This window comes from Sardina pilchardus, chromosome 7, assembly GCF_963854185.1.
Source record: "Sardina pilchardus chromosome 7, fSarPil1.1, whole genome shotgun sequence".
NCBI classification, from domain to species: domain Eukaryota; kingdom Metazoa; phylum Chordata; class Actinopteri; order Clupeiformes; family Clupeidae; genus Sardina; species Sardina pilchardus.
In genome coordinates, this window is record NC_085000.1 from 23,407,040 (window position 1) to 23,434,221 (window position 27,182).

Below are 27,182 nucleotides of genomic sequence, written 5' to 3' on the forward strand. Positions count from 1 at the left end.
GCACCCTGCAAGACCTGGGGCCAGAGATGAGACAGGCCTTGAACGCCGACATGGAGGAGGAGGAAGAGGAGGAAGAATGCATGGAGGAAGAGCCAGAGGAGGACGACCCCCACTATAAGGTTGGTAGCAAGGGTGACCATGGGGTTTTTTGAGACATACGGTATGTGGTTTGTCCGATTATCTATTCAAATGTGAAAAGTGTATCATATAAATGTGTAGACAGGATGATTTTGAAAATGTTACATTTAAACAGACAGTTATGGCTAGTCTGGGTGTTCCCATCCTGCCTTGCGCAGTGATTTCATTCACGCTGCTAAGGCAGTCTGGAAACCACCGCCCTAATTTTTGCCTGAGATAGGGGACAAATCACAGAACAGGAGGGAAAGCAAGACGATGATGAGCTACAGTATGCACACAGACGCATTTAATAGACATCCGTGGCGCCCAGTGAACGAATCTGGCCTTTTTTTTTTCAAATACGAGAAAATGAACGTCTGGTTGCCAGACCACGTCTTATTTGAGAAGTGGTAGGTGCTAGCCAGGCTAAGTTATGGCTAATTTGGGTGCTTCTCCTTCTGGACCAGGACAGCACAGCTCGTTCAGATCTCACCTCTCCTGGGTTTGTTTCTGTAGGGTGAGAACGGCTATGCAGGGCACTCCGAGCCCTCCGGCAAAGACCGGCGGACCTCCATGGCTCCCACCCCCACCAACACCTCCGTCCCTCTGCCTGGAGAGGGTGTCTCCAACGGCGGGCTGTCACACCGGAGCGCCCTGGCCAACGGAGGGGGGCTGATCGAGGACGACATGAGGAGGGACGACAGAAGGTCACACCACTCGCACTACAGGAATGGTGTAATCATTGACCAGCCACCCAAGAGGTCAGTGATCAGACACAACAGCCAAGTGATATCAGTGCCCTGACGAAACGAGGTTACCTGCATAAGTGAAGTTCAATAGTATTTGGAGCAAAGCATCCCTTTCACAAGGGCCTTCTGTTCTATTGTCTTCCCTATGAAATTCACTGCAAATATCGGATGTGATCTGATCTCACAGAGAACTTTTTTTGTACTTTCCTGTCTGAAATGCTGTATTCTAATACAAAACATGCACACTTATATACTTGCATATACTGTATATATATATATATATATATATCATACAAACTTACTCTACATGTACTGTATTGTGTTGTATATGCTTGTTACATGAATGAGTTATTTTGTCTTTTTTTCTCATAGAAATTCCTATTACAAGTACTCTCGGTAAGCAGTTCATTCTTTCCCATCTTCCCATGTTTTTGGGGAGTTTTTTTTTTTTACCATTTTCAAACTCTATTTTAAATTCATGGAAGCCCTTAACTTGTCTCAAAATTAATCTCTCTCATCTCAACCGTCCAGGAGGGAGCCAAGGGACCACTATTCGTCTCGCAGGAAAGATCTGATGGATGGGGACGATGGCTACTCCGGCGAGCAGGGCTATTACAGGGAGGATGATAGTGAAAGCATTATCTCAAGAGAGGGGTAGGCCAAAAGAAAACCCACAGACATGTTTTTAAACCTCGAAATGAATGAGTCCGTAGTGTGGAACTAGAGAATCCCACAGGAGTTCTTTGACCTGAAGTCATTCTGAAAGTATGGGATGGATGATGTGTCTGTATCAGCACGTTTATGCTATATACAGTATACACTATTTCATGGATTGAACAAATAGTAATATGCTTGTGTTCAATTAATCATAATTGGTGATTAAACTTAAGTCTTACATTTGGTTTGCATTAGTTTCAGTATACGAATGTACACAATAGGCCTATTTTGATCATTTATGATCATTTGTCATATTCATACATGCTGAAATTATAAGCTGCAACTTTAGTTAATTGTAATTATTTGAATGAGTACTGTATGTTTTTGTTGAGGATACATGATCACAGTGTTTCTGATCTGATATAGGCAAGGCTATCCCGACGACCCCCTGAGGTACCCTGGGCATCGGAACCAGATGTACGACTCACCTTCTGGCCACTCTGTTTACGCCAACCAGTATGCCAACGGATACGGAGAGGCCAGAAGAACTGCCCGGCGACGGCTTCTTCCCGCAACACCTACAGGTAAGTGGCGACCTGGTCTCTGTCTGCCGTAGTTTTCTCCTATGATGTGAGATGTTGCTGTTTGAGCTGTGTGTGTGTGTGTGTGTGTGGTGGGGGGGGTATGTTTGGAGGGGACTTTGGATGCGTCAGTGTGTGTGAGATTGTGCTGAGTTATCATATGTGTGTGTCTGTGTGTGTGTGTGTGTGTGTGTGTGTGTGTGTGTGTGTGTGTGTGTGTCTACAGGTCGCAAACCATCATTTAACATCCAGTGTCTGAGACGTCAGGGCAGCAGTGATGACCTCCCCATACCCGGCACCTACCACCAGAACTCACCGCCCTGCCGAACACGCTCACAGGTGAACACAAGCCATCCTCACAATCACACTTTTACCAGGTTCTGCTTTTGGAGCAGTTTGCTGTTAGTTGTAAGGTGTTATCATACCACACTTCTACAGTACATATATGCATGCATACAGTAGAAACACACATTTTAAAGATTTATGTTAAACACCATTTGAAAACCATAAAATGACAGAGAGAGAAATTTAAAACACCATTTGAAAACCTTTGAAATGCTATTGAATATGATTCATTCACCCATTGAAAGTTTCCCAAAGTTATTAATGACACTCTGATACTGTAACTATCTCCTCCCTCACATAGCATTTCTTTCTGAACTGAAGCAAATTGTCATAGAATGTGCTTCTAGATGTAGAATATTAATTACACTTCTCTAGTATCTGTCAGAGTTTTAAACATTGTTATTAAGTCAGCATCTTGGCACAACCGTTTTTGTTTCAGTGGGATTTTGTTTGGTTTTTGTAGTCACACTCAAGTAGTGATGTTGACCCAAAGCTTTGAGGCATGTGTCAAAAAAGCAACCAGTTGTCAGAGCTTTGTATCGGAGCTTGATTTGTGATAATCATGTGACCAGTGATGTCAAAGCTTCATGTGACACAAACCCATGTTTGACCCAAATCTGTTTCAAAGGTTTAGCCTGCACACCTTATGGTTGTGTTGATTTGTGTTGTGATACAATGTGATACAATGCAATGTGTCAACATGTACAGTACACCTGATATATTGAGGCTACTTCTCTAGTTTAAGTTAAAGTTGACTGATAATTAGCAGACGCTTTTATCCAAAGCAATACAGAGTCACAACTCAGGAATTGATCCAGGGTCAACCATGATTTTCAGTCAGTGAAGTTACCACTGCTCCACCACTACCTTCCTTTACTAACAAAGAAATGCCCCTAATCCACGATGTCTTGCAAACCAATGAAAAATAGCCCAATTAAAACCTGACTCAGAAATAAATCTTTGCCATTATGCAACAATAATAACAAAGCAATGTCTTTCTAGCAAACCTCTCAGTCTAGCAAACCTCTCCTTTTCAAAACATTGCAGGTACAGGCTAGTACGAAGGTATGAGTTAAAATTGTATATGATACATTTATGTTCCTACATACAGTATGTGAACTGTTAATAAGTCCTATCATGTCATTTTGTTTATATACTGTACATGTAGGTGCATGGTCAGTTGTTCATGGCCATAGGGTACTGATCAGAACTGATCATATCCTGCTTCAGAAGCTAAGCAGTGCCGGTTATGGCTGGTAGTAGAATGGGAGACAGTCCTTTATGAATGATTGAAGAGCATCTTTTATTTAAAGAGGAACAATGCAGCTTTGGCAATTTCTTCGCTGTTTTCTCATTTTACGCTGGCAGGTTTCTCTGCAAAGCATCCCCTACAGCTTTAAGGTGTATATTTTACAACACTCCTCAATCGGTCAGTCTGCCTTTTCATGGCCATGATCGCGAGGCTGCGAGACTTTCTGTTTGTCAGTGCACAGGCCCGGTGCCACAAACTTGCAAGCATGGTTTTTATGCTCACAGGCGCTAGGGGGAAGCGATATAGCCATCATTCAACCTGGAATAAGTAAAATCATCATTCTAATGACTCCTAAGCTGATCAGTTAAAGGTAAATTAAACTAAAAAAAGCTTGCATAGCTCACCTTTAAGGGAGCAAAAACCCATGTTGGCTGAATTCTTATTTGAATTTGTACAGCTTAGATTATTCAACAACAGTAAGAAATTGGAAAAAAAGACAAATCAATTGCATCTCGTCGTGTCAATAATCAGTTGTAAAACATTTTGAGACACAACACTTTACTCAACTTTGATCAGCAGATGTCCCTGTTGGGCTCTGGTTTTCAAAGCTTCCAGTAATGAGCACTTTTTTCAATACAATTATGCTGAGAGGTTTGCTGGCTCAAAAAGCTTTTCCATCATGACTCACAAGAACCAGAAATACAAGAACAAGGATACAGGGAACTTCACAATGCAACACAACAATATGCAAACATGATCAAACGCACAAACAAAGACTGACCAAGAATTAGCAGACATGAAGTTATAAACACTCAGGACTACACAATGAAAGCAAGGCACAGGTGAACAGAAGGTAGGGACCTAGACTAATCAGGAGCAGGTGAGGTGGGGTGGAGACCCAAGGAACCCAGGCACAAGGAACGACTATCCTGCTCACTCACACATCATTAAGAGAGACCAATTACTGATGATGCACATCACCTCTTAGGCTACAATAAACAGACACGCATATTGCACAGAATGTACCAAAGCCTAAAAAGATCAAGACTAATCAGGTACAGGTGAGGTGGGGCGGAGACACAGGCACAAGGAACAACTCTCCTGCTCTGTCCTGCTCACTCACACATCAGAGACATACTGTAAGACACCAATTACTGATATCTTTCTCTTGTTTTTAATATGAAGTTAACATTTAACTGAGGCACATCCAACCAATCTGAACAAAACAGACCTTCAACACATCTTACCTCTTTGGCTAAACAGACACACAAATTGCACAGAATATACCAAAGCCTATCATATGAACTTGAACTTTTCCCACTTATTGACCCTGATAATCGGGTAGTATTTGATACAGTAGTTCTGAATGTAGACACGAATGGAATACTTATTATACAGTACAATGCGTGAATAAGACAGATATACATTTGTTTGTGAAGTTTGTATGGTAGTTCATGATAGTTCCAGTATATAAAGATCTTTTGTTGGAGTATCTACTAATTTATTGATGACGGACGTGAGAGGGAACTTTTTCCCCTTGACAGCTTGCACCAATGATCGCACAATTCCGATTCTGAAAATGCTTCCGCATAGGATGCTTTTGTGTTTCCTTGCATATCATACGTTTCGCCTCCCGTCTCTCCCCTCATTATCACCTTTTCTGGTTGCAATTAGATAAATGACACATCCTCGATGATGATGTACTGTAGAGCTTTGAACGATTTACAGGGCATGAGCTGGAGGGCCACATGTAAATAGAGCTTTGAGATGCAGCCCAAAAGACAGACAAACGGCAGACAGTACTGTACACGATTCCTTTTTCACACGGTTTACAAAGTCTGATGTTCCGTGCTTTGTATCATGCATGATGACCCATATTGTGGGAAACATTAAACCATGTGTCTCAGTAATGGCCATAAAAATAACTCTAAAATGACATCATCTTCTGTTTGGTCTCTCTCCCTCCCTCTCTCTCTATTCCTCCCTTCTTTTATCCCTCTCTCTCTCTCCCTCCCCGCCCCCTCAGGCTTACGGGGGCAGCTACGAGACCAGGCGCAGCAGCAGCCGGTCCTCCACAGGCTCCTCGGCCTCGTGGGCCAACCCCGGCCCGCGGCGCGGTCGCCTGCTCTACGCCCCCCTCATCCTGGTGGAGGAGGACGGGGCCACCGGCACCGGCGTGTGGGGGGACAAGAAGGCCTCCGGAGCAAGCGCGCCCGCATCAGGGCGGCCGGACTGGTACGGAGCGCCATCTGGGACGGGCGGCGCCCAGCCCTACCGGGCCTACACCACCCTGAGGGTGCCCGCGCAGCTTGGCCCACACTACAGCGAGAAGAGGGGGAGCGCCGACAGTCTGGTGGAGGCGGTAAGACACCACACACACACACACACACACCTGACCTGTCCAGACAAACGCACCGTACAGTAGAAGCCCTGGGCACAGCACTGCACTGCACCGCAGAGCGCAGTGTATTGTGGCATAATGCAGAGCGTAGTGCAGTGCACTATGGAATCATTATAAAACAAGATCAGATAATCCTTTATTAATCTCACAGTGGGGGGAAGTTTAGAGTGTTTCCACAGCAGAGAGACTAATGAAATGTTGCCGGAAGTATTATAATCAATTAATCAAATAAAAATAGAGCACACACTGGCTGAGACTACGGTATTCATTTAAAAAGAATGACATCCATTGAGCAAATGTTAAGTTCTACATATAATGTAGAAGTAAGTAATCACACTCAGGCCATAATTCCTGACCCTTCCTAATTGTAAACTCTATGAAGGCTCTTGAACCTGTAAGGATAGTTGCCACAAGTAGTTTGCCTATCCTCTTAGCCTTAGAGTAGTTCTTTTGTTGTATTCATGTTAACTTCGAGATTTTATATAGATATTTTTTTTACAAATATCAGATATGGATTTCACTTTGACTCATAGAAATAGTGGAACAATTTTGAACCGTAGAAGGCTCAAAACATACAATGGGCGGCATAATTGATGACCAACTTACTTTCTCTGAGCATGTTGCCTCAATTGCAAAGTCATGTCGGTATACCCTGTACAACATTAGGAAGATCAGACCTTATCTGACACAAGATTCCACTCAGCTTCTTGTACAGGCAATGGTTATCTCCAAGCTGGACTACTGTAATTCTCTGTTAGCTGGCCTACCTGCTTGTGTATTAAGACCACTACAGTTGATTCAGAATGCTGCAGCACGACTGGTCTTCAATCAGCCAAAGAGGACACATGTAACCCCTCTCCTAGTTACTCTCCACTGGCTCCCTATAGTAGCCAGAATTAAATTTAAATCTCTCACTCTGGCCTATAGGACACTGACTGGATCTGCTCCCAGCTACTTCAGTTCTTTAATCACAATGTACATTCCCAACCGCCCATTGCGATCTTCTGAGGAGCGTCTGTTATGTCGACCAACCATACATGCTAGGTCAAATTGTAGATCCTATTCTTCAGTGGTTCCGTGTTGGTGGAATGAGTTGCCCAGTGCTCTCCGTTCCAGCAACAGCTTTGGATCTTTTAAGAGGGGTCTTAAGGCATATTTATTTAATATGCACTTAGTCCTTTGAGTTTGTGATGTGTTATGGTTTGTATAATAGTATTGTTTTGTTATAATTTGTCTATTGATAGAATTTGAAATTTATTTAGCTATTGTCCTTAAATTTAGCCATACCATGCTTTAGTTATTATTATTATATATAATTAACTGAGTGACTTATTTGATTGCTATTCTCATTTCACTGTTTTATTTCTCATTAGGTTAGTGCTTAAAATTATTGTTTTACTGATAATATTACTATTCTCCCTAGTTTGTAATTGTTCACTGTTAATTTAATTTGTATTGTTATTTATTTGTATGTCGCTTTGGACAAAGGCGTCTGCTAAATAACCATAGCCATAGCCATAGCCATAGCCATAGCCATAGCCATAGCCATAGCCATAGCCATCTTGTACTGTAGTTTGTGAGTCCTGAGAAACTACTGCAGATGTTGCCTAACAGCAACCTGTCTCATACAGTCCACTAACAGACTGAATGATACACTGTGAATACAGATTATGTGTTAACCCAGATTTTTTTTGTTTAAGTCACTAAAGGCAGCGTCTGTGTCTGTGTCTCTGTATGTGTGTATGTTTTTTTAACTGGCCTCATCTTTTGCGGCTTTAGGTCTTGATCTCTGAGGGGCTGGGTCTTTATGCCAAGGATCCCAAATTTGTGGCCTTCGCCAAGCGAGAAATCGCTGATGCCTGTCAGATGACCATCGACGAGATGGAGAGTGCCGCCAGTGATCTGCTAAGCCGGGGCAGCGGAGGGGGCGGGAGCTCGAGCGGCTTCTTAAACCATACGGACATGGGGCCCATGTACAGCGACGAGGAGCCAATCCGGAGCCGGGACGAGGAGGAGCTGGCAGATGAGATGACCTGTGTCACATCGTTCTGAGACGCCAAAAGGACCAATCAGGAGGCCGAGGAGGAGGGCGTAAGAGTGCAGCTGGCCAATCAAAGAGGCCACAGAGCATTCTGTGCTTGATAGCGACAAGGGCACTCAAACACACTGCAGAGAAGGAGCTCCGTCTGATCAGAGATCAGAGACTATGTGTGATCATCACAGATACTGGAGAGAAAGGTTACATTTACACCTAAGAAGAATATGTATTTAAAATAAATAATTTGTACAAAAAAAAATAGTTCTTACCTAAAATATGCTGTATGTATATTACATTGACTACATATATATATGTATATATATATACATATTTTAAATACATATCAGCTGAAAAGATGGCAAAAGCACAAGAGGATGGTTGGATTGAAGAGTTGAGTTCAAAGGCAAAGAGGACGAAAGAGAGTGATCATGTGAAAGGAAGGGAGAACATGACAGGGGATTGGACAGGCGGAAAGAGAGAGAGACAGGGTTGCAGGACAGTCAAGAGAAGAGAGAGGGACTTGAACTAAGAGACGCTGAGTGAGTGGATGCAGCACAGCAGCATCTGATGGGAAGACTCCTTCTGAACAGTCTACAGGACTCCATGTTGTACATGCAATATATATGTACATAGTTTTTTTTTGTCATAAAGATGTTGATTTGATCAATTTGCTAAAGGGATTCTACTGTTCTTGACCATTGGCCCATTATCAGAAACATACATAGACAGTAGAGAAAGCTTTCTGTCTTTCTCTGCCTCTCTCTCTCTCACACACACACACACACACACACATATAAGCACACAGACACACACACACACACACACACAAACACTATTTACACAGTACCCCTTTGAACAGTAGACATCTCTCAGTGGTTATGTACCGTTTTTCACCAACATGCCAACCCTCTGTCCTGGTCTTACTTTACCATTTACCATTTTTGTCTTGCATTGTTGTTTTTCTCACTGTAACTGTCTGAAATGTTTTACTCCGTTTTACTGTGTGTATGAAGGGCATGATTGGTTTTAGATGATGTTCTGTGGTTTTTGATATGTCCCATTCATACTTGAAGGTTTTATGAGTTAGAGGAAAATGTATGCACTGCATTTAGTTGATTTAGATCATTTTGTACCAAATTTTGTCATACACACCATTTTGTATATTCAAGTGTATATTTAAAGCCAGTTCATTATTCACCATCATGTAAGGAGCTAATATCAGATTTATATCGAATAACACTGAAACAAATGTATTGAAATTTTATTTACTGATGGATTACTATGTTTGTAAATGAAAATACAAAGTTTAACATTTCACTTAATGTGTCTGCTCCTGCCATGACATCAACAACACCACATAACTGATATCACATTGATGTTCTTGTTGCCAAACAAGTGCACTTACTGTAGGAGAAAAAAGTCATTTTATTAGAGTGGGCATGGTGATAAAATGCAGTGCACAAATACACATGCACTGGACAATCACATGTCCTGTGTTCCGATTCTCGTACTTGCATGACTACACCTAAACGTAGTACACTATCCGCACTCACTGGTTGAGCAGAGTTTCAGAATGAGTGCTCTTCCGAATCGAATACTCTATGGTGTATGTTGCCGGAAATAAATTATTACAATTACTATGAGCTGTGAGCCGCGTCACCCGGCACTGTCATTTCGGTAGCCATGTTTGTTTTTTAGAACTGAGCGATGCTTAGCCTGACCCCGCCTCTTCCACTACGTAGCTAAGATGGCTGCCATCGAGTGCGAAAAGTACTCAGTTTTGCTCGGTTTGAGGGTACACTTCTTTTCGCCGCAATGGCAATCAGAACACCCTACATTCTTAAGATAGGTACGGGAAGTACGAGAATTGGAACACAGGGATGGTGTCGGCTGTTAAAGTAGACATTTTTGCCATGTTAAAAATGAATATGTCATTTGTAATTGAGTATAACAGTTCTCTTGGTAAGTCCTGATACGCATTCCACTTACGTTTAGTTATAATAATATTTAAATGGCTTTTAATAGATGGCTTTATTTTAGACAAGAATTCAACTATTCTACTCATCTAGACAGTGAATTAAAACGTGTTATGTGACCACACAAAGGCATTACTATGAGACTAAAGAGGTCTATTAATAGAACTGACTTGAAGACTGGGAACTATTGTATTGGCACTGGAAGGCCAGTCTCTCACTACACGGCTTTTTAAGAGCCACTCCATTGGCCAGATGGCCTCAGCGCTCTCCATGGCTGTTCCAGGGACCCGCCTGAAGGTCCCTTGACGTACCGCTCCAAACCAAAAGGTAAAACCCAGAGCCTCTTCAGGCACATGCCTGGAGGCAGATGGAGGCTACTTGGGGTCAGATCTTGCTTTTAGGGTGTCATACAGTAGCTGTATGAGACGCTGTGTGAAAGCTCACCCCTCTTGGAGTGGAGAGCTACTAATTAACATATTGACAGACGGACCGCAGTAGCATTCACAGCTGGCTTCCTCTGGGGGCCTTGGCATTGGGTGGAAAGAGCTTAAAGTAATTGCTATGGTGTTGTGTAGGGAAACAGCTCCTCACTGACAGAAAGCATTTCACTCCCAGTCACTACTGTGTGTTCCATCACACAATGTGTGTCCATGTAGAAGCAGTCCTGATTATAACCTCTCTGTACACTTACAGAGTTTACAAAACTTCAAGTGTGATGCTATTTAGAAAAAAAAATAGAATGGTTTCTATAGAAATAGCTCAAAACTCGTCTAAATAATGTATTTTTGCTCCAAAAATAACGTTTGGACTCATCATCCATAAACAAACTCTAGGTTGGTTTAACACCTATGATTTAAGTACAGCTAAAACAAGTAGGCCTGTGAGCAGCCCTGATATTAAATGAAATAATCGACATCTCTCTGCAATGGAATGACTCACCTTTTGGAATATAAATACATCATTAAAATATATTTCGTATCTGCTTTTGTGATTTTTTACGACAGAAGATTACTGAGCAATACATGAGCAATTAATGTGTACTGATGATGTACACATTCGTTACTTTCAGAGTGAGATTGTTTAATATTCCCAGCTTCTAACCCAACGCATGAGTCACCATCCATAGTCAATGCATAAGGCTGTATGATGAAATTGAAAACAATGTAGCCAACACATCATCCACCTATTCACCGTCTTGACATTGTGTATCTCCATCTTACTACAGAATATCAGGAACATTTAATATATATACAGTATGTGACTTTTGTCTACATCTCATGTTGGTCGTGGCTGCTGACGGATGGTCGAGTCATTCCTCTGTCCTCTGCGTACAAATGTCTCCTACCAGCTTGTGACGCAACCCGGCTGTTCCAGTGAATTTCTGTTTCCCCCACCGAAAGCTCTTCCCGTTGGTACGTCCACCTCCCCCCGAGCATCCATTCCTCTTATCTACGAACAGGCGGCTAAGATGGATATTGTAAATCAGGTAGGGCTCTCATACAAAGAAAATACAGATGTTTGCACGTTTTATGTTCTATACGAATTGGTTGCATTGTTGAATAGATTTGCCTTGGCGTTCCTCTGTCGTTTGTGGTCATATTTCGCATAAATGTTAACGGGAATGAGAACGTATACCCTCTAGTGATGCTGTCTGTTGACTGACGTGTTCCTGGGCTCAGCCTTGATACTGTGCAATTCAATATATGTTAGGGTTAAAATAAATACAAGAGGGTGTTAATAAAATGGAATTGTCGTTGTTAATATTACGACATTGCTATTGTGTGTATTGTACAGCAGAATTTTATAAATCAGGTATTGGCGACCGCAAGGATGTCATTGAATCCTTTAAAACCGAATCCGGTCGTAGGTTATTTTTGGTCATTTTATATTTTAGTCATATGCAATAACTTAACTTGATGTGAAAACATTAGGCCATACATATTATGGTCAAGAGCTGATAAGCAAAAAGGGCATCTGAAATAGGGCCTTGCAATATACAGATGCATTTGTTGAGATGGCTCTGTAAAATGGCAGCTGGTTTTTATCCAGGCATCGGAGTAAAGGCTATGTCCTTCTCTACTACGCAGACATTGCATTGATGCTTATCTCATTATGCGAATACAATTGTGTCTCTGAGGTTGCTTATGTAGAAATAAAGGTTATCCGGTATAAATCGAGCAATTATACCTTGACATTTATGGAGATTCGAAAATGTTGGTCTCCATCGCCAAAGGTTGGGCTGGAGCGCTTATTTTTTTCGGATTCATGTTTCAAAGAGTATAGCCTACTGAACGTAATATGAAATGGAACTGCGTTTGCTGATGTATTGCTGTGATTGATTTACATATTTTTTTTTTATATATGAAATACTCGATTTCACAGAGACCTACCTCTGGGTTGGCTACGGTGTCGTGTTAAACCGCACCTTGCAACGTCACACTCCGTGAACGCATAGGGTACCATATTCTAATGTCGGCGTAGGCTATCTCACATAGGCTGCTTCCTTGCTGATGTGAATGCTGCGAAGCAATAATCTTATCTATGGGTATTCGGGATGATTAACACCATGTTTCTTAACTCTATCGTCCATCATTATGGCGTATCTTATTTATTACTGCACTCAGAGACAAATTTAACCATTCGCTGAATGCCAAAGGAATTAGGCAACAAGCACATCAGTTATGTTGATTCACCTATCTGGAAGATTAAGAAAATGTCGATTGTGAGTGATTTGGTCTGATTTCTCCTTGCCACCAATAAGAAAAAACAAAACAAATAAATTCTGCATCATGGACTGCTGATGTTACTGTACATCGATGATATAATTCACTGATTATTTGCACTTGAAAACGACAAGCAGTCTACATAAAGAGCAAAGACAGACAGGCTGAAAGGCCTGTTTTCAGTTTAGTCTTTTTGGGACATTCTAAGGCCAGACAAATCTATAACCTCTACACCTTTAGATATAATTGTAAAAAAGAAATGCCCTTTGAAAATGGCAAATGAACGGTTTTGGTTAGTCTGTCTCTTTTGTGTTTTGTGAGAAAGATGCAGTTAATTTTACTTCCCTCAGTAACCATTTGAGCTTCTCTCCTACAGTTGGTTGCCACTGGGCAGTTCAGAATTATCAAAGTACCACTGGGCTTCATCAAAGTCCTACAATGGGTAAGTCAAATCCATCAGGATAAACAATTGTTTGTGCACAAATGTGTTCACTTGTAATTGTATGGATGAATGTTCACAATGTTTAAACATGCCATCTCTAGACCAAACTGGGCAGTGTAGGTTCTAAATACGTTTCTTGTCAATATAATATGCACCTATCATTCTGTGCATTTCTTAGTGCTAAATTGAGTCCCATATTATCACAGCCTGGAAGGCACAGTCAGTAATACCTAACTATATACTGTATGGGCAAAATTTGGGATTCAGTTTTTCTTTTTCCAAATAACTACAGAGTTGCTGTATTTTTCCTCGATAGTGTGTGTTGTCCAGCAAGGAAAATTATATAGCCTGTTGGACCTGAGCTTACTTTCCCTACATCATATTGTGAACTGTACAGTCAGTCCCATCCAGACCCATCAGTGAATTCCCTAAACCAATCCATTCTTACATACAGTATCCCAAAAGGAGAGCAGGCTTGTTCAAAGATGTAAGAACCTGTCGATAGTCAAGGAGTCATGGATGACATTGTCATGGCATACAGTAAGCTGCCATTGAGAAAATACAGCACATCTGTGTGCATATGATATGATATATCTATTGGTCAATTGGTTGCTGGCTCCACTCCGTGTGTGTGTGTGTGTGTGTGTGTGTGCGTGTGTGTGTGTGTGTGTGTGTGTGTGTGTGTGTGTGTGTGTGTGTGTGTGTGTGTGTGTGAGAGAGAGAGAGAGAGAGAGAGAGAGAGAGAGAGAGAGAGGCTGAGACTGAGGCTTTGTGTGCTATACTCATATTCCATTTACTCCACGTGTGAAACCTAAACCTGGTAGGCCTATACGTCTCATCATATTTTATAGATCAGTCACACATCCGTAGATGGCAGTTATTCCATTGTACTAATTGTGTCCGAGGATGAATTCATTCCATCATTCCATTTTGTTTACATGTGGCCCTTTGCTGGCTCAGTGCAGGGCTGCATTCATTACAATCATAGGAGCAGCTGAAACAAAGAGCTACCCCTTGTGGTGGAAAGAAGATACTACACCAGGTGCTAATATGACCCTTCATGTTACCAATGTGTCATATTAAATCAGATCAAAGAGCAGCTATTTTTACTCATAGCAAATTACACACAAATAATAGTGAGCTGTGGATAGTTGATTATTTTTAAATGCAGTTGATATAACAGAAAATACTGTTGTTCAGGTTTTAGGTAATGAGTAATGAATTATGTTATCACATTAATAGAGATTTCAAAACAATTGAAATTGATTCTATGTTTAAACTACAGATATCACATTTTATTTTTTCACTGTCAAGAGAAAATCAATTCTCTCTCTCTCACACACTGTCTCTCTGTCTCTCTGTCTCCCCCCATACCTCATACCCACATCACACACTATAATTGGTGTGTAATTGTACACTTCATATTTAAAAGAGGTGTTGCCCCCTCTCCAGTAGAAGTGGTTGGCTCTATTATCCTCCCTTTGTTTCCCGTCACGTGAGGCATCTCCTGACTTTACTCCAAGCAGCCCACTACGACAGATGGTGGGCCATCTCTGTGAAAATTAATAGCTAGATTCTCCATTCAATCCTATCTGGGCTGTAGGCATGGACTAATCTCTATGAGAGTCAGGCTACCAGATTTAAACCAGTGGTTGGGGGGGAGGGTGAGGGGGGGGGGTATGCGATTACACTCTGTCCAGCCTGCTTGGTGTTGTTACTTGGATCAATAGTAGGAACTGCATTTGTGTCAGAACACAGGCCATATCATTGTTTGAAAACCATATGGGGACGTCGCTTGCTTGCCTAGCAGTAACAGGAAGTATAGGAAATACCATGGAAAAGCCTGGGTTCCTCTTCCAATATCTGCAGATGGGCTTTCCCTACTGAGCTGGGGGCTGCCATTTCTGGCCATATACAGTATTACATGAATATGGTTTAAAAATGTAGTTGATATTTAGATAACTACATACAGTATAGTATTGTTTAGACCATTCTTCTTGTTGTGTAAACAAATCCAGTATCCATCATTAATGTTATAATTTTTCTTTTTCTTTAGGTGTTTGCCATTTTTGCTTTCTCAACGTGTGGGAGCTACGACGGGTCATTCAGGATGTCAGTTCAGTGCAAAAACAGGACTGAAAGTAACTTAAAAATAGACGTGGATTTTGAATACCCGTTCAGGTCAGTATTGCTATTTTATTTTGCATATCTACATTTACATTTACAGTGTTTGTACTTATGGTCATTCATTTAAGCATATGCACAAGCCATGTTTTCTTGACTGCCCTTTAGCCCAATAAGGGCATAATCTAGAACCTAGATGGTCTTGTGGAAACCTTAATCAATAACTTAATAACCTAAGGCCTTTTGAATATTCTGGAATCAATTGCATTCAAAGTTCTGAGATGCAGAACTATTTTCACTGATATATACTTTGCTATGAGGATTTTGTAATGTAGACTTTCTTTTGTATTTGTGCACTCTATGCATAATAGCCTGACTTAGAAGTGCACTGAAATCCCCCTGCCTTGCACCCTTCACAGGCTCCATCAGGTATACTTTGATGCCCCAACCTGCAAAGGAGAGAAGTCTGAGAGGTTCTTCCTCGTAGGGGACTATTCCTCCTCAGCCGAGTTCTTCGTCACTATCGCCGTGTTTGCTTTCCTCTACTCCATGGCAGCTCTCAGCATCTACATCTTTGCCTTTGAAAAGTACCGCGAGAACAACAAAGGGCCTCTGATTGTGAGTGGATTTCCCCATCTACTGTCACGCCTGACAGCCCACAGAATCCTCCACAAATCCAGAAACAGGATAGCTGCTGAAGGCCTGTTGGATTCTCCACGAATATAGACTTCCTCATAAGAATAGATACAGAGCAGTACATACTGTACATACCTGACAAAAAATATGTTTTTATTTGCCCTAAGACTTTCAGTACAGTAGGTACATAATAGCACTACAGTAAAGGGGTAAACTGACTCAAAGGACTCATCTGAGGTCATCTAGCTTTTATAAAATATTGTCAGTTAACATTTCAGTCCAGTGCTGAATGCAATAGTTGAATTTTACAGCTACATTGTCTCTAAATTGGCATGAAGTGAGGTTTTGGACATGAGAGAGTGTGGTTTGCATGAAGGTGGGAGTAACAAGACTTAGCTGGCAGGATATATTAACTGTTAGGCAAAGGCTGCTCAGTATCTTCATGATTTACTTTCAGTATGGACAATTTACATATCTGTTATTCAAAAGATAAAAGCCAGATAACTGATTTTAGACACAAAACGGAATGGTTACAGGACAATGAATGTGGCCCTGTTACATTCATAAATGGATGGAGTTTATACATTGTTCAGTATGAAGCCATGGAAAACCCAGAGTAACACTGAGTAATGAATACACTGCTACCTCTCTCAGATTGTCATCTAGCCTCAGGTCAGTCTGAAAATAACTTGGCCTAGCTATGACTGACCAATGAGCAAAAATTGGTATCCCTTTTCAAGGACCCAACGTTCGGTAAAATTGTGAATGACCGTATGAAAATGTGTCCCTATAGCTAGACGGTTTGTCATAAAGCCTAGAGCAGCTACATTGGTAATGATTAAATTATGATGTTTTGTACTGTTAAATTCCCTAAATCCATTTGATACTCACAATAATTTAGTGTAGCTAGTGAATAGTCGGTTGGTAGACATGATTATGTCATACATTTGTGAGGTTCTCTGTGCTTTAAATACAACTGTAACCCCAATGACCGTTTCCCTTGCAGGATTTCGGGGTGACCTGCGTGTTTACCTTCATGTGGCTAGTGAGCTCGGCTGCCTGGGCCAAGGGCCTGTCCGACGTTAAGACCGCCACGGACCCCGAGAAGGTTCTGGAAATGGTCCCCGCCTGTGAGCTGGAAGGAAGCACCTGCCGCGAAGTCCACGATCCGAAGATGTCTGGCCTCAACACGTCCGTGGTGAGTTTTATCAGAAGCTCCTCCATTCATGCTGCGGTATGGGTTAGTGACGAGTTCGAGCAGACGGACATGCCATTTATTTTCACGTGAGCTCATTTATTGACCGGACAGTGTCAGCTCAGTCCAGTTTCCTGTTTCTGTTGGCAAGGCAAGACAAGTTTACTTAAGCGTATTTCATACACAAACAATGGTAATAGATAAAAAAAATAGACACAACGAATAATAGTAGCCTAAATAAAAGCATAAAAGGGGTATAGTTAAAAAAAATGGTTTCAAAAGTAACATACATAAAATATAATAATTTAAAATATGAATAAAAGGCAGAAAGATAGAATAATTCATTCCACCCTGTTGTATCCTGATGATGGGCTGAGCTAGTTACGCAGTGTTTGAGAACATAATTTATGTTGTCACAATATTATAGTGGTCAAATGTAATGATTAGCATTATAGTGTAATATTCATTGAATTGATTCAAATTCATTGATTAACATTAGGAAGTCCTGTTCCACATCCAAATCACCTATTCACCACTGCAGCCCTCTGTGCTTCTCTCCTCCAGGCTTTTGGCTTCCTGAACCTGATCCTGTGGTTAGGAAACATCTGGTTCGTGTTCAAGGAGACCGGCATCGTTGCTCCCTTCATGCGTGCTCCACCTGCCCAGGAGAAGCAGCCCGCCCCCGACACCTTCGGCCAGCAGGGCTACGGCCAGGAGGGCTACGCGCAGCAGGGCTACCAGCCCGACTACAGCCAGCAGGGTTACAATCAGGGTGGCGAGTACGGCCAGGGAGGAGGAGGAGGAGGAGGCTACGAACAGCAGGGGGCGCCCACCTCCTTCTCCAACCAGATGTGAGAGAGCCAATAAGGACGCAGCCTCGTGGAGGATGGTGAGTCAGAGGGCAGGGTAATCGGTGCATTCACTGTAAGAATCTAAGGTAGGAATGTAAAGACCTGTTGTCCACACCAAGAACTGTAATGATAACGCCAAAAAAAGTATCTCTCTAGCTAAGATGAATGAGAACATACTATAAACTATAGTGATATGACGTGAAGAATGATATTGTTGGGGATCGCTTTCAGGGCAATTTTGAGAACAATAAATCTGCCAATCAGAATCAATCAAATTTTAGACATCACATTCATCAACACAAGGAGAGACTTTCTTATTGTCGGCTGGTGTGGAATAATATTGTTATGGTTACAGTAATCATTCTAGTTATCGTTCCTGGTGCGAACGGCCCTTTATAACTGACTGCTGTGAAGGTAGCTTGGCTTTGTATGCTTAGCGTAGCATTGAAGGTAGGGCGTTGAAGCGCTGAACGCTTAGTGTCGAAGGGAGGGTATGTGATAGTTTGCATTGTAATTACAGTATATACAGAGGCCTTCAAATACCATAATATTATAGTACAATTCTATATTCAGTCAACTGTCTTTAAGTCCTTATTATTGTCATTCACTGCTTGTTCTGCCATCTTTCCCTACAGAAAAGAGGGTGATCGTGTGATTATGGGAGTGTGGTGCCTGAACCCTACCCACAATACCACACTCTTCCCTGTCTGTCTATTTGTGCATCTGTCTGTGGACAACAAGAGGGAGGGGAGGGGAGGGGCGGGGCGGGGAGGGAAGGGGGTTAAAAACTATCAATGGGAAACGGGGGAATGAGAGGGAGAAATTAATGTGCTGTTCATTATTGTGGTGTAAACAAAAAAGAGAGTTAGGATTGATCAAATGAAGACAAACTTGAATACAGTACCAAAATATAAAAAAGAACAAAAAAAAGCAAATCTCAATGCTATATAAATTTAAATTGATAATGTTGAAAATAGTAATACTAAACTTGAGAGAATGTATTTGTCTGTGTTGTATAAATATCATTATGAACAAATAGTATATACAAAATTTCCTAAAGATGTGTATGGGTTTATTCCACTGTAGTTTAGTTCTGTTTAGAGCTCACTAAATACAGTTGTCTTTCAGCCCAAAAAAAATGAGATCCTTAATAATTTTTACCTTCTGTGGTTTGGTACAGGCTCACTGAGATTATCTGAAATTGTATCAGATTTTATACTTTCGCTCTTTCTTATTTTAATATCTTATGTTTTATTTTTTATTTTGTTTAATTTTGTTTTCTGCTCTGGTGGGATAGAGCATAGTACTGAAAGAGTATGGGGTAAAGCTTGAGAATAAACTAGTCATACTATCTGTCGCAAGAGATAAAAAATGGCATCATAAGCAGTGGCAGAAATCAAACTGGTTTAGGTGTTCACATCTTTTGTGTTAGTTACGTTTATTTAGGATGGATATTTTCCTGTGTGATTCTCCAAGTGTTGTTCTTTGAGAAGAAAAGCACAAACATTCTGACCAGTAAATTAGCATGGTTTGAGTATTTCCTTATACTACGCTCTTTATGACTAATGTAGTGTATTGTTAGTGTTTTATGCAAGTGGATGATAAAAAATTTACAGGACTTTGCTTGTTTTGTGTGGGGGCCTGAGCGAGATAATCAAACTGATGTGTTGAGATGGTGTTGATAGTTTAGATAGCTGTGCCTGTTTCAGTTTTCAGCACTTTCCCCTCTGCACTACCCTACATTCCTCCCTGTCTCGCAGTGACAATTGATACTACAAAGTACAGACAGCAGCTGTTGAAGTCATTGTAATAGTATATTGTAGTGATATTCCATGACGATGTAATATGATCATAATAACACCAGGAATAGGTTCATGTCAGTTACTATATGCAATGGAGAGTTGAGCAGTCCACAAATAAAACTGTACTGTAGATGTCAGCAAATATGGTTGTGTTGCTTTCCTGGTTTTCTATCAAGCTGTGATTTCAATTGTGATGTATCACTACCAAAGTCACCGAATAATGCAGTTATGTTGTAGGACCTGTGCTGATCCGATTTTTATTTCATGACATGCATTCACGTATAAGGTGGGTTTTGGAGGCCAAAGTGTATTCCTTATCACCTGATACCAAATCGAAGAGAAATAGGAAAAAGAAGAATCCAAAAGATGCAATTAAAATGACTTTGCATGATCAAAGACTATTCGCCAATCTATTAATGTACACTATTTTTTGTCTACTAATATACATATATAATATATATATACATATAAACAAGCATCTCCCACACTTACTGTAACGGTCTTCGATGGGACTCTTGCTGGTAGACTGGTGCTAGGCTTCCACAGACTAATGTATGTGGATTGGCAAAGATATGACTGAGCATCCAAACATGGTGTGGCCTAAATGCTCCGCCGAAAGGAAATCCAGTTTGAACTTTAGTCCTTTAATTTCGGCAGTACAGCCACCCTCTTCCTTTCTTTCTCGCTCCCGCTGTCTCTCTTCCTCTTTTCTCTCTCACTCTCTGCTCTGTCCCACTCTTCTCCCTTATAAATATGCTATTCAACTACTCTGTTGTTAGTGGTGTTCGGTATGTCTTGTGATACTCTCAATGCCTTTGGGTTGTGCTGTATTTCTTGTGTATGATATATTATTAGCGTTAACAATGATGTTGATGACCATGGTCACAACCATGCAGAAAAACCAGTTCACTGAAAAACTATCCAGAATTCTGTTGTATTCTTGCTCTGTGGAATCCACGAAGGAAATTCAATAAAGAAGAAATTATCCTGTTGAACGTTCAATCTGTCGTTATTCAACTGTAGCAGAGTGGATTCAGTGTCCATGAAACAGTACTTTAGAAATAGAAGTTTTATTCTATTTTCATTATATTTTGGAACAAACATTTAAGTAACAAATATCGGAGCAATGTTCAGCTAAGATGGTTAAACAGTCCACTTTTTCATTACATTATTATATGAGATACATATATAATATATGTAACAGCCTATGGTAAGACAGGGTCAATATTAAGCAAGACACATCTGTAACAGAGATGGTACAGTTCCAGATGTACAGCACATCTATCTAATCTCTTAAACTAATAATTAGCAGATCACTGTCTGACACCTATTGTAAATGGGAGCACTCAAATATACCCTTTTTCTGCACTTTTACTGTTACATGTACAGTACATGCAGAAGGCCTGTGGAACCAAAAGGAAGTGCAGAATAATGTTATTTCTGAGTGCCACCTCACTTGTCTTATTTTTGAGACAGTGCAAAGGAAGAAGAACTCTAGAAAGAAAGAAAGGAGTAAGCATTTCTGTAGAACATTTGTTTATAAAAGATTACACTGTGATGGTTTCCTCGTAGATGTTGCATTCTGTGGTCTTGTCTGGTCCTGCTATAAACAAGCAGGAATATTAGTGAGTTTAATTATGCAATAGTAGTTCTGTATTGTCAACTACTATACACAAACCACTGAGGAAGACACAAGTGTATTGATATATTATTGTGTCAAATGATCACATATAAAACACAAAATGTGTGTAATAGGACAATAAGTAACCACCATCACCTTATTTAATCCAGTTTTACACTGTCGTGCACATTTTGAAAAGTACATTCTGTAATCATTTACCTGCACGATTTCCTCTCAAGGTGAACACAATAACCACCAAGGTCATGGCGAGGATAACAAATCCAATGAATCCTGCAAACAACTGGTATAAAAGAGACACTGAGGGCGTTTGTGGCTCTGAACCTGAGAATGGAGAATTGAAACAAATAGAAGTGATGAAGTAGCAAAGCCCTTGTTCGGTGCTGGATCTACAAGGACATGTATAAATGTCGGTAAAGAGTTACCATGTCGGTAACACTTTATTTGAATGGGTCTACATAAGGTGACATGTGACCGTCATAAAAATGACACAACGCATGTCATGCACATTAACGACACATTATTGATGTTGATGACTGTTGTCATAATGTGTAATTCGGTTTTTGGAATGTTTTTGACAGTTTAGTTTCGTTTTTTGACATTCCAAAAACCGAATGACACATTATGACAACAGTCATAAACATCAATAATGTGTCATTAATGTGCATGACATGCCTTGTGTCATTCTTATGACGTTACATGTCACCCTTATGCAGACCCCTTCAAATAAAGAGTTACCTAAATATATCCACTTCTCCGTAGTGTCAGTGCCTGCATCCATCACATGCAGTATGCTCCCCTCCCACCTTTGCCATAATTTGGCTTCAGTGTTTGGATCATATTAAGCCTTAACTCACCACAATGAGCACCAAGTGTGTACTCTTCACTCGTAAGGTTTTGTCCAAGTGTGTTGAGTACACAGGTGATGGAAACAGGTGGGGTCACAGTGATATTAAAGAAGCTTGCTTTGAATGTGATGATGTGTGGGTCAACTATGGTGATATTTGCTCCTCCTGTAACGGTCAAGAAGAAACGGCCTCTTTGTTGCCCCTTGTGGACACATCCAACCATGACATTGTCATCACTGTCCATCCATCTGGCCACCCTGATGTGGGGATTGGAGAAAGCTGAAATGGATAAGGAAAGTGGTTTCACTTTTTCAGTTTAAATGATATCTGCATATGAACAAATAAATGCAAAAATGGAGTTTAGACATGTGTAAATGTGACACATTCAGAGGGGAAAAAACAAATGGTCCTAGTGCCTTTCTATTTGAAAATGTATCATTTTTGTGGTAAATCTTACTTACATTGTCTTTTCCAGTCACTAATTGTAAAGATATCATCTGTGGAAAAAACAACAACAAATCTGTTTGTCTTGATTATATGGAGGAAATTCATATTAAATGTAGTTAATGAAGTAAAAGTTAAACAGCAGACCTTCATTGGGATTCTCACCGCTGCTTTCATATGGAGCGGAAGCTAAAATGTGGAGACAATGTTGACATTTAGATGCTATGTGTGTGTTTTATCTTCTGTGATCGCTTCCTGTCTTTTAGTTTACATGTACACTCTATGCTCAAATGCTTATAAAAATACAAAGACAGTTCATGGGATGGGCGCAAATAATATTGCAAGTGTTCTTAACTTGTTATCAAGTCATCACAATAAGAAGTGATTGAAAGATTATAGAAAAACAAAATGAACAGGGAATTTGTCTTAAAGGAACACTCCCCCATTTTTTTTCATATTAAACTACGTTATTCCCTTAGCTAGGACAAGTTGATACATACCTCTAGCGTCTCGATGCGTGCACTCAATCATACTGGCATGTGGCGGCACTTTGCATAGCCCAGTACATTCATTAGGATCCACACAGAGATGAAGTTATAGAAGCGACCAAACACCTCCACATTTTCCCTATTTAAATGAAATAAAAATCCTCTCCCCTCCCAATAAAAGTATCCAACAAGAAGATTCTATTAATGGGGAGGGGGTGAGGATTTTTCAGGAGTGATGATATTACTGTGGCGAGTCAAAGTGCTCCCAGTATTCCGCCATATACATTATACGGTAACACTTTATTTGAAGGGGTCTACATAAGGGTAACGTGTAACTGTCATAAGAATGACATGACACATGTCATGCATTAATGGCACATTATTGATGTTAATGACTGTTGTCATGATTTGTCATTCGATTTTTGGAATGTCACAACAACAAGACAAAACTAAAGTGTCAACTCAAAAACATTCCAAAAAACGAATTACACACTATGCCAACAGTCATAGGCTAAACATCAATAGTGTGTCATTAATGTGCATGACATGTGTTATGTAATTCTTATGATTGTTACATGTCCCTCTTATGTAGAACCCTTCAAATAAAGTGTTACCCATTATACTGTAGCTATTATGCTTAGAAAATCTTAGAAAAGCACACGTTATTATGTGTCAGCATACTTGGTTGCGTATCTACTCATTTGGTCGCTTCTCACTTCCTCTCTGTTTGGTTCCTAATGCATGATCTGGGCTAAGTTAAGTGCTAGCAAAGTGGTGCCGCGCACCAGGAAGATTGAGTGCACGCATTGAGATGCTAGAGGAATGTATGAACTCGTCCTAGTTAAGGCAATAGTTTAATATGAAAAAATGGTGGAGTGTTCCTTTAATGAACATTATATTGGAGAAAAAACAGTGTGTTTGGTGCAGTGCTTACCTCCACTAAGATCAAAATGGTCTTCATAAGTTGACATAGAAGCTGAAATGGAAAGATTTTCTTGCAAACATGATAATGCACATGGCTTTGTATTTTTTACATGATATTATGATCTGTTCTGCTCTCATCTTCTCTTCTCTCTGTGTTTCAACAATCTTCATTTCATTTCACCATTCCTTTTTTCCCTCTGTAATGATAACTTCAGTCCTTTTCAACCCTCTGAAATTAGAATGACTAACTAGTTGTACATTTAGATGTATGTGTATGTATGTATCTACAGTATACAGGAGGGCCAATCCAGAGATGAAAGCCAATACTTCAATAACCAGCAGTGGAATTAATTGAACCATCAAGGCATGCCTATTGTAAATGACTCTATTGTGTACATCACCATTAAAGTTTCAAAGACAAGCTGGTACAACAAAGTGTTTTGAGTTGAAAGTGATTTGTTAAAGTGTGACGGGCGATCAGCTACTAAATGAAAAACAACATTTAAAAAAAGATAGTCACTCTGCACCAAAATACATTGTTGTAGTAGTTTACTTAGTGTTTATATCCTCAAATTGGTTCTTACTTGTAGTAGACCATAGTAAAACGATTGTAAAACTTCTGCATGCAATCATTGTCTTAATTCCTCTGTAATTGTAATTTTCGACTGGAAGAAGTGAAATGAGTTGCATGTCCTTGCGATTTGCTCCCCTAGTGAGATCAGGAACACTTACAAGAAAATGTGGTCAAGTTTCTTTTCCTCTTTTAGTGCTGCTGGCACAACATGATCCATAAGTAGATTCCATAAAGATGTGTTGGTGAAATCTCGGTAGAACTTTGACAAAAGAGCAATTTCCTCACAGCCCTCCAGTGTGTCAGGACTCAGCTACTGAACTTGAGATCCGGATTGCCAGAATACTGATCTAGGTCTTGGATCTTGCCCCATCCTCCATGTGAGACATTTTAATATGTGTGGGGATCTACACAGGCAGGCACACAGCATAACAATCACATGATCTTTAGGAAAGTCACATGACCACAGGAAGTGATACATGTTTGCTGGCTGCATGTCAGACTCTCTTTGTGTTGGCGCAGACACAGTTGTGTGTTGGGCAACCTTTTCCATGCAGGGTGATCTCTAGAAGTGTCTACTCTTCATCGAGAACACAGGCCTCTGCATGGAGTTTTAACTGTTATGTTCACCTCATTGTGACCTGAGCTGCTGGGCTGCACTGCAACGGAACATTCACCTTGTCTCCTCATGTGTGTGACTGCTGTGGGCCAGTTTGAGCATACTGAAAAGGACCAGGCCAGCCACTGTTTTTGTGTAATTAATAGGCATTTCTTTATGTTTTCTGTTTTGTTTGTTTGCTTGGTTAACTGTGATTTTGCCCCTGGGCCTACCACCTGTGCCTTCATAGTAGCATATTTCATTGTTACCCAACTAGTGTGGTGCTATTGATGCTGGTGGTTTTCCTCCTTAAACTCTGTCTTCTGTGTAGGCTCTCCCTGTACAAGGCCGGATCCATACCGATGCTTTGCCCCTGGTCGGGGGACTACACTGGAGGGACACTGTAGTGGTGTGTAGGTATACGGTAGCTACAACACGGTGTGATATTTTGTAGTGGTATTTAAGATATCTAAAGTGTGTAGTGCTTGCTGTGTTGCATGCTTCATTGGTGTTGTGTTGCTGTCTCCTGTTTTCTGTCTCACCAGGGGCCTCCTGAGCAGGGGTTCTGCATCGGCTGATCCGACCGAGGAAAATCCACCAGTGTTTTTGTAGCAGTATAGACCAGTCCTCATAACTTTTTTATACCTTTGTGTGCTAACTTATAATAAATTGGAAATACTTTTGCGTATCTGCCTCTTGTCAACTGTTCCTTTGCGGGGAAATTAGAATTAGCCACACTACACTTAAGAGATGATACATGGGGCCTCCTGCCCATCATCAGGAGGTGGCGTAGTCATACTGTAAAGAAGGTGCACTGCTTGGCAGTTACCACATTTATTAAATGTTGATTTGTGCAAATGTGCCTGATTTTATTATGGATATATGGACATGACAGAAGACCGTCTCGCTTACAAGGTGCAGCCGATATACAGGACCTGTTTGACCATGTGGAGAGTAAGTATCAAGTTCTTGCCTCACCAGAGTGCTTGCTCTCCTGCTTGGATTCTACTGTAAGGTGGTGCAATGTACTGAACTGCCATTCACGGCAACAGGACTGGTTGGATTACCTTTATTGGGCAGAGTATGCCCAGAACTCTCTGCACCACTCAGCAACAGGGTTGGTCCCTTTCTAGTGTGTGCTAGCTCAGCCATCACCACTCTGCCTGTGCGACTTCAGGTGTTCGTCTCTGTAGAAATGAGTAGGTACAGTAGATGGTACACACACTATGTACGTCTGTACTCCGGCAGGTGCCGCTATAGGCGCTATAGTCAAAGTGACCAGCTCCAGATTTGTGTGGCAGATTCTTCATGCTGTCTGTGGCACATATCACATTAGTCTTTTTCACTTTCTCAGAAAAGGGAAGCTGGATTGCTGGAGGCTATATATGTACACATCTGTAAGTGGTTGTCAAACGTTTCTTTCATTCCCCACTCTGGATCAGATATTATTCAGTTCATATGTCGGTCTGTTTATGACCCTTATGGGTTATGGGTGAGTGGTTATTATGTTTTTCCTTGTGCTCCTGTTCCTTGCGCCCCACCTGTCTCTATTTCTCACACTTTTAGAACCATTGGTGTGCCACTGTCATATCTGTTTTATGTCTGAGTTTTTGTCACCAAATGTTTGTGATTGATGTTTGGAGGAAGTCACTGACGTCTTGGTTAGATGTTAAGAAAGAATTATGCAAAGAAAGAAAATTACAAAGTGAAGAAACTCACAGAACAAATGTGTAATGAAAAACAAGAAGCATAACTTAGATGTCTCAAACACTTCTTCTCAC

The 27,182-nt window shown here is 40.8% G+C and overlaps 3 protein-coding genes and 1 long non-coding RNA gene across 10 annotated transcripts in view; 3 read left to right on the forward strand and 1 right to left on the reverse strand.

Moving 5' to 3' along the window:
* cacna1fb (calcium channel, voltage-dependent, L type, alpha 1F subunit) overlaps window positions 1-8,213 on the forward strand; it is a 49,134-nt gene extending 40,921 nt beyond the window's left edge. The window contains exons 41-48 of the mRNA XM_062540067.1: window positions 1-119; window positions 634-878; window positions 1,239-1,262; window positions 1,398-1,520; window positions 1,950-2,107; window positions 2,331-2,443; window positions 5,728-6,063; window positions 7,882-8,213. The exon at window positions 1-119 is cut by the window's left edge and continues 10 nt beyond it. Of these exons, the coding sequence (XP_062396051.1) occupies window positions 1-119; window positions 634-878; window positions 1,239-1,262; window positions 1,398-1,520; window positions 1,950-2,107; window positions 2,331-2,443; window positions 5,728-6,063; window positions 7,882-8,154 (1,391 nt within the window). The 3' untranslated portion in view covers window positions 8,155-8,213. The remainder of the gene's footprint in view (window positions 120-633; window positions 879-1,238; window positions 1,263-1,397; window positions 1,521-1,949; window positions 2,108-2,330; window positions 2,444-5,727; window positions 6,064-7,881) is intronic.
* A 3,239-nt stretch (window positions 8,214-11,452) lies between these two features.
* sypa (synaptophysin a) lies at window positions 11,453-18,125 on the forward strand. The gene is made up of 6 exons (XM_062540068.1): window positions 11,453-11,602; window positions 13,216-13,281; window positions 15,338-15,462; window positions 15,825-16,023; window positions 17,048-17,239; window positions 17,801-18,125. Exons 1-6 carry the CDS (start codon window positions 11,585-11,587, stop codon window positions 18,089-18,091), a joined length of 891 nt encoding a protein of 296 aa, XP_062396052.1. The 5' UTR covers window positions 11,453-11,584; the 3' UTR covers window positions 18,092-18,125.
* A 2,818-nt stretch (window positions 18,126-20,943) lies between these two features.
* Window positions 20,944-25,197, reverse strand: LOC134086886 (uncharacterized). 7 transcript variants are annotated; one of them, XM_062540076.1, is made up of 7 exons: window positions 24,965-25,197; window positions 24,243-24,284; window positions 22,986-23,009; window positions 22,838-22,873; window positions 22,386-22,655; window positions 21,730-21,811; window positions 20,944-21,492 (listed from the first exon to the last, which is right to left on the reverse strand). In XM_062540076.1, exons 2-7 carry the CDS (start codon window positions 24,277-24,279, stop codon window positions 21,384-21,386), a joined length of 558 nt encoding a protein of 185 aa, XP_062396060.1. In that variant the 5' UTR covers window positions 24,280-24,284; window positions 24,965-25,197; the 3' UTR covers window positions 20,944-21,383. The 7 variants fall into 7 exon arrangements, with proteins under 7 accessions (XP_062396060.1, XP_062396058.1, XP_062396057.1 ...); XM_062540074.1 differs by having other exon boundaries at window positions 22,968-23,009; XM_062540073.1 differs by lacking the exon at window positions 24,965-25,197 and adding an exon at window positions 24,817-24,957.
* Window positions 25,198-25,338: 141 nt separating this feature from the next.
* Window positions 25,339-26,032, forward strand: LOC134086949 (uncharacterized). The gene is made up of 3 exons (XR_009939789.1): window positions 25,339-25,557; window positions 25,733-25,814; window positions 25,947-26,032. It is a non-coding gene; the product is annotated as an uncharacterized LOC134086949 (long non-coding RNA).
* Window positions 26,033-27,182: the final 1,150 nt, after the last annotated feature.

What these genes read in the sequence shown, in the direction of transcription:
- sypa (XM_062540068.1), top strand. An exon ending in ACAACAAAGGGCCTCTGATT is followed by an intron (nt 16,024 to 17,047) that starts GTGAGTGGATTT and finishes TTTCCCTTGCAG; the next exon opens with GATTTCGGGGTGACCTGCGT. An exon ending in CTGGCCTCAACACGTCCGTG is followed by an intron (nt 17,240 to 17,800) that starts GTGAGTTTTATC and finishes TCTCTCCTCCAG; the next exon opens with GCTTTTGGCTTCCTGAACCT.
- LOC134086886 (XM_062540069.1), bottom strand. Translation starts at nt 24,922, where the DNA reads ATGCAACTCATTTCACTTCTTCCAGTCGAAAATTACAATTACAGAGGA. An exon ending in CCATTTTGATCTTAGTGGAG is followed by an intron (nt 23,010 to 24,242) that starts GTAAGCACTGCA and finishes TCCACATTTTAG; the next exon opens with CTTCCGCTCCATATGAAAGC. An exon ending in CACACTTGGTGCTCATTGTG is followed by an intron (nt 21,812 to 22,385) that starts GTGAGTTAAGGC and finishes CTTTTATACCAG; the next exon opens with TTGTTTGCAGGATTCATTGG.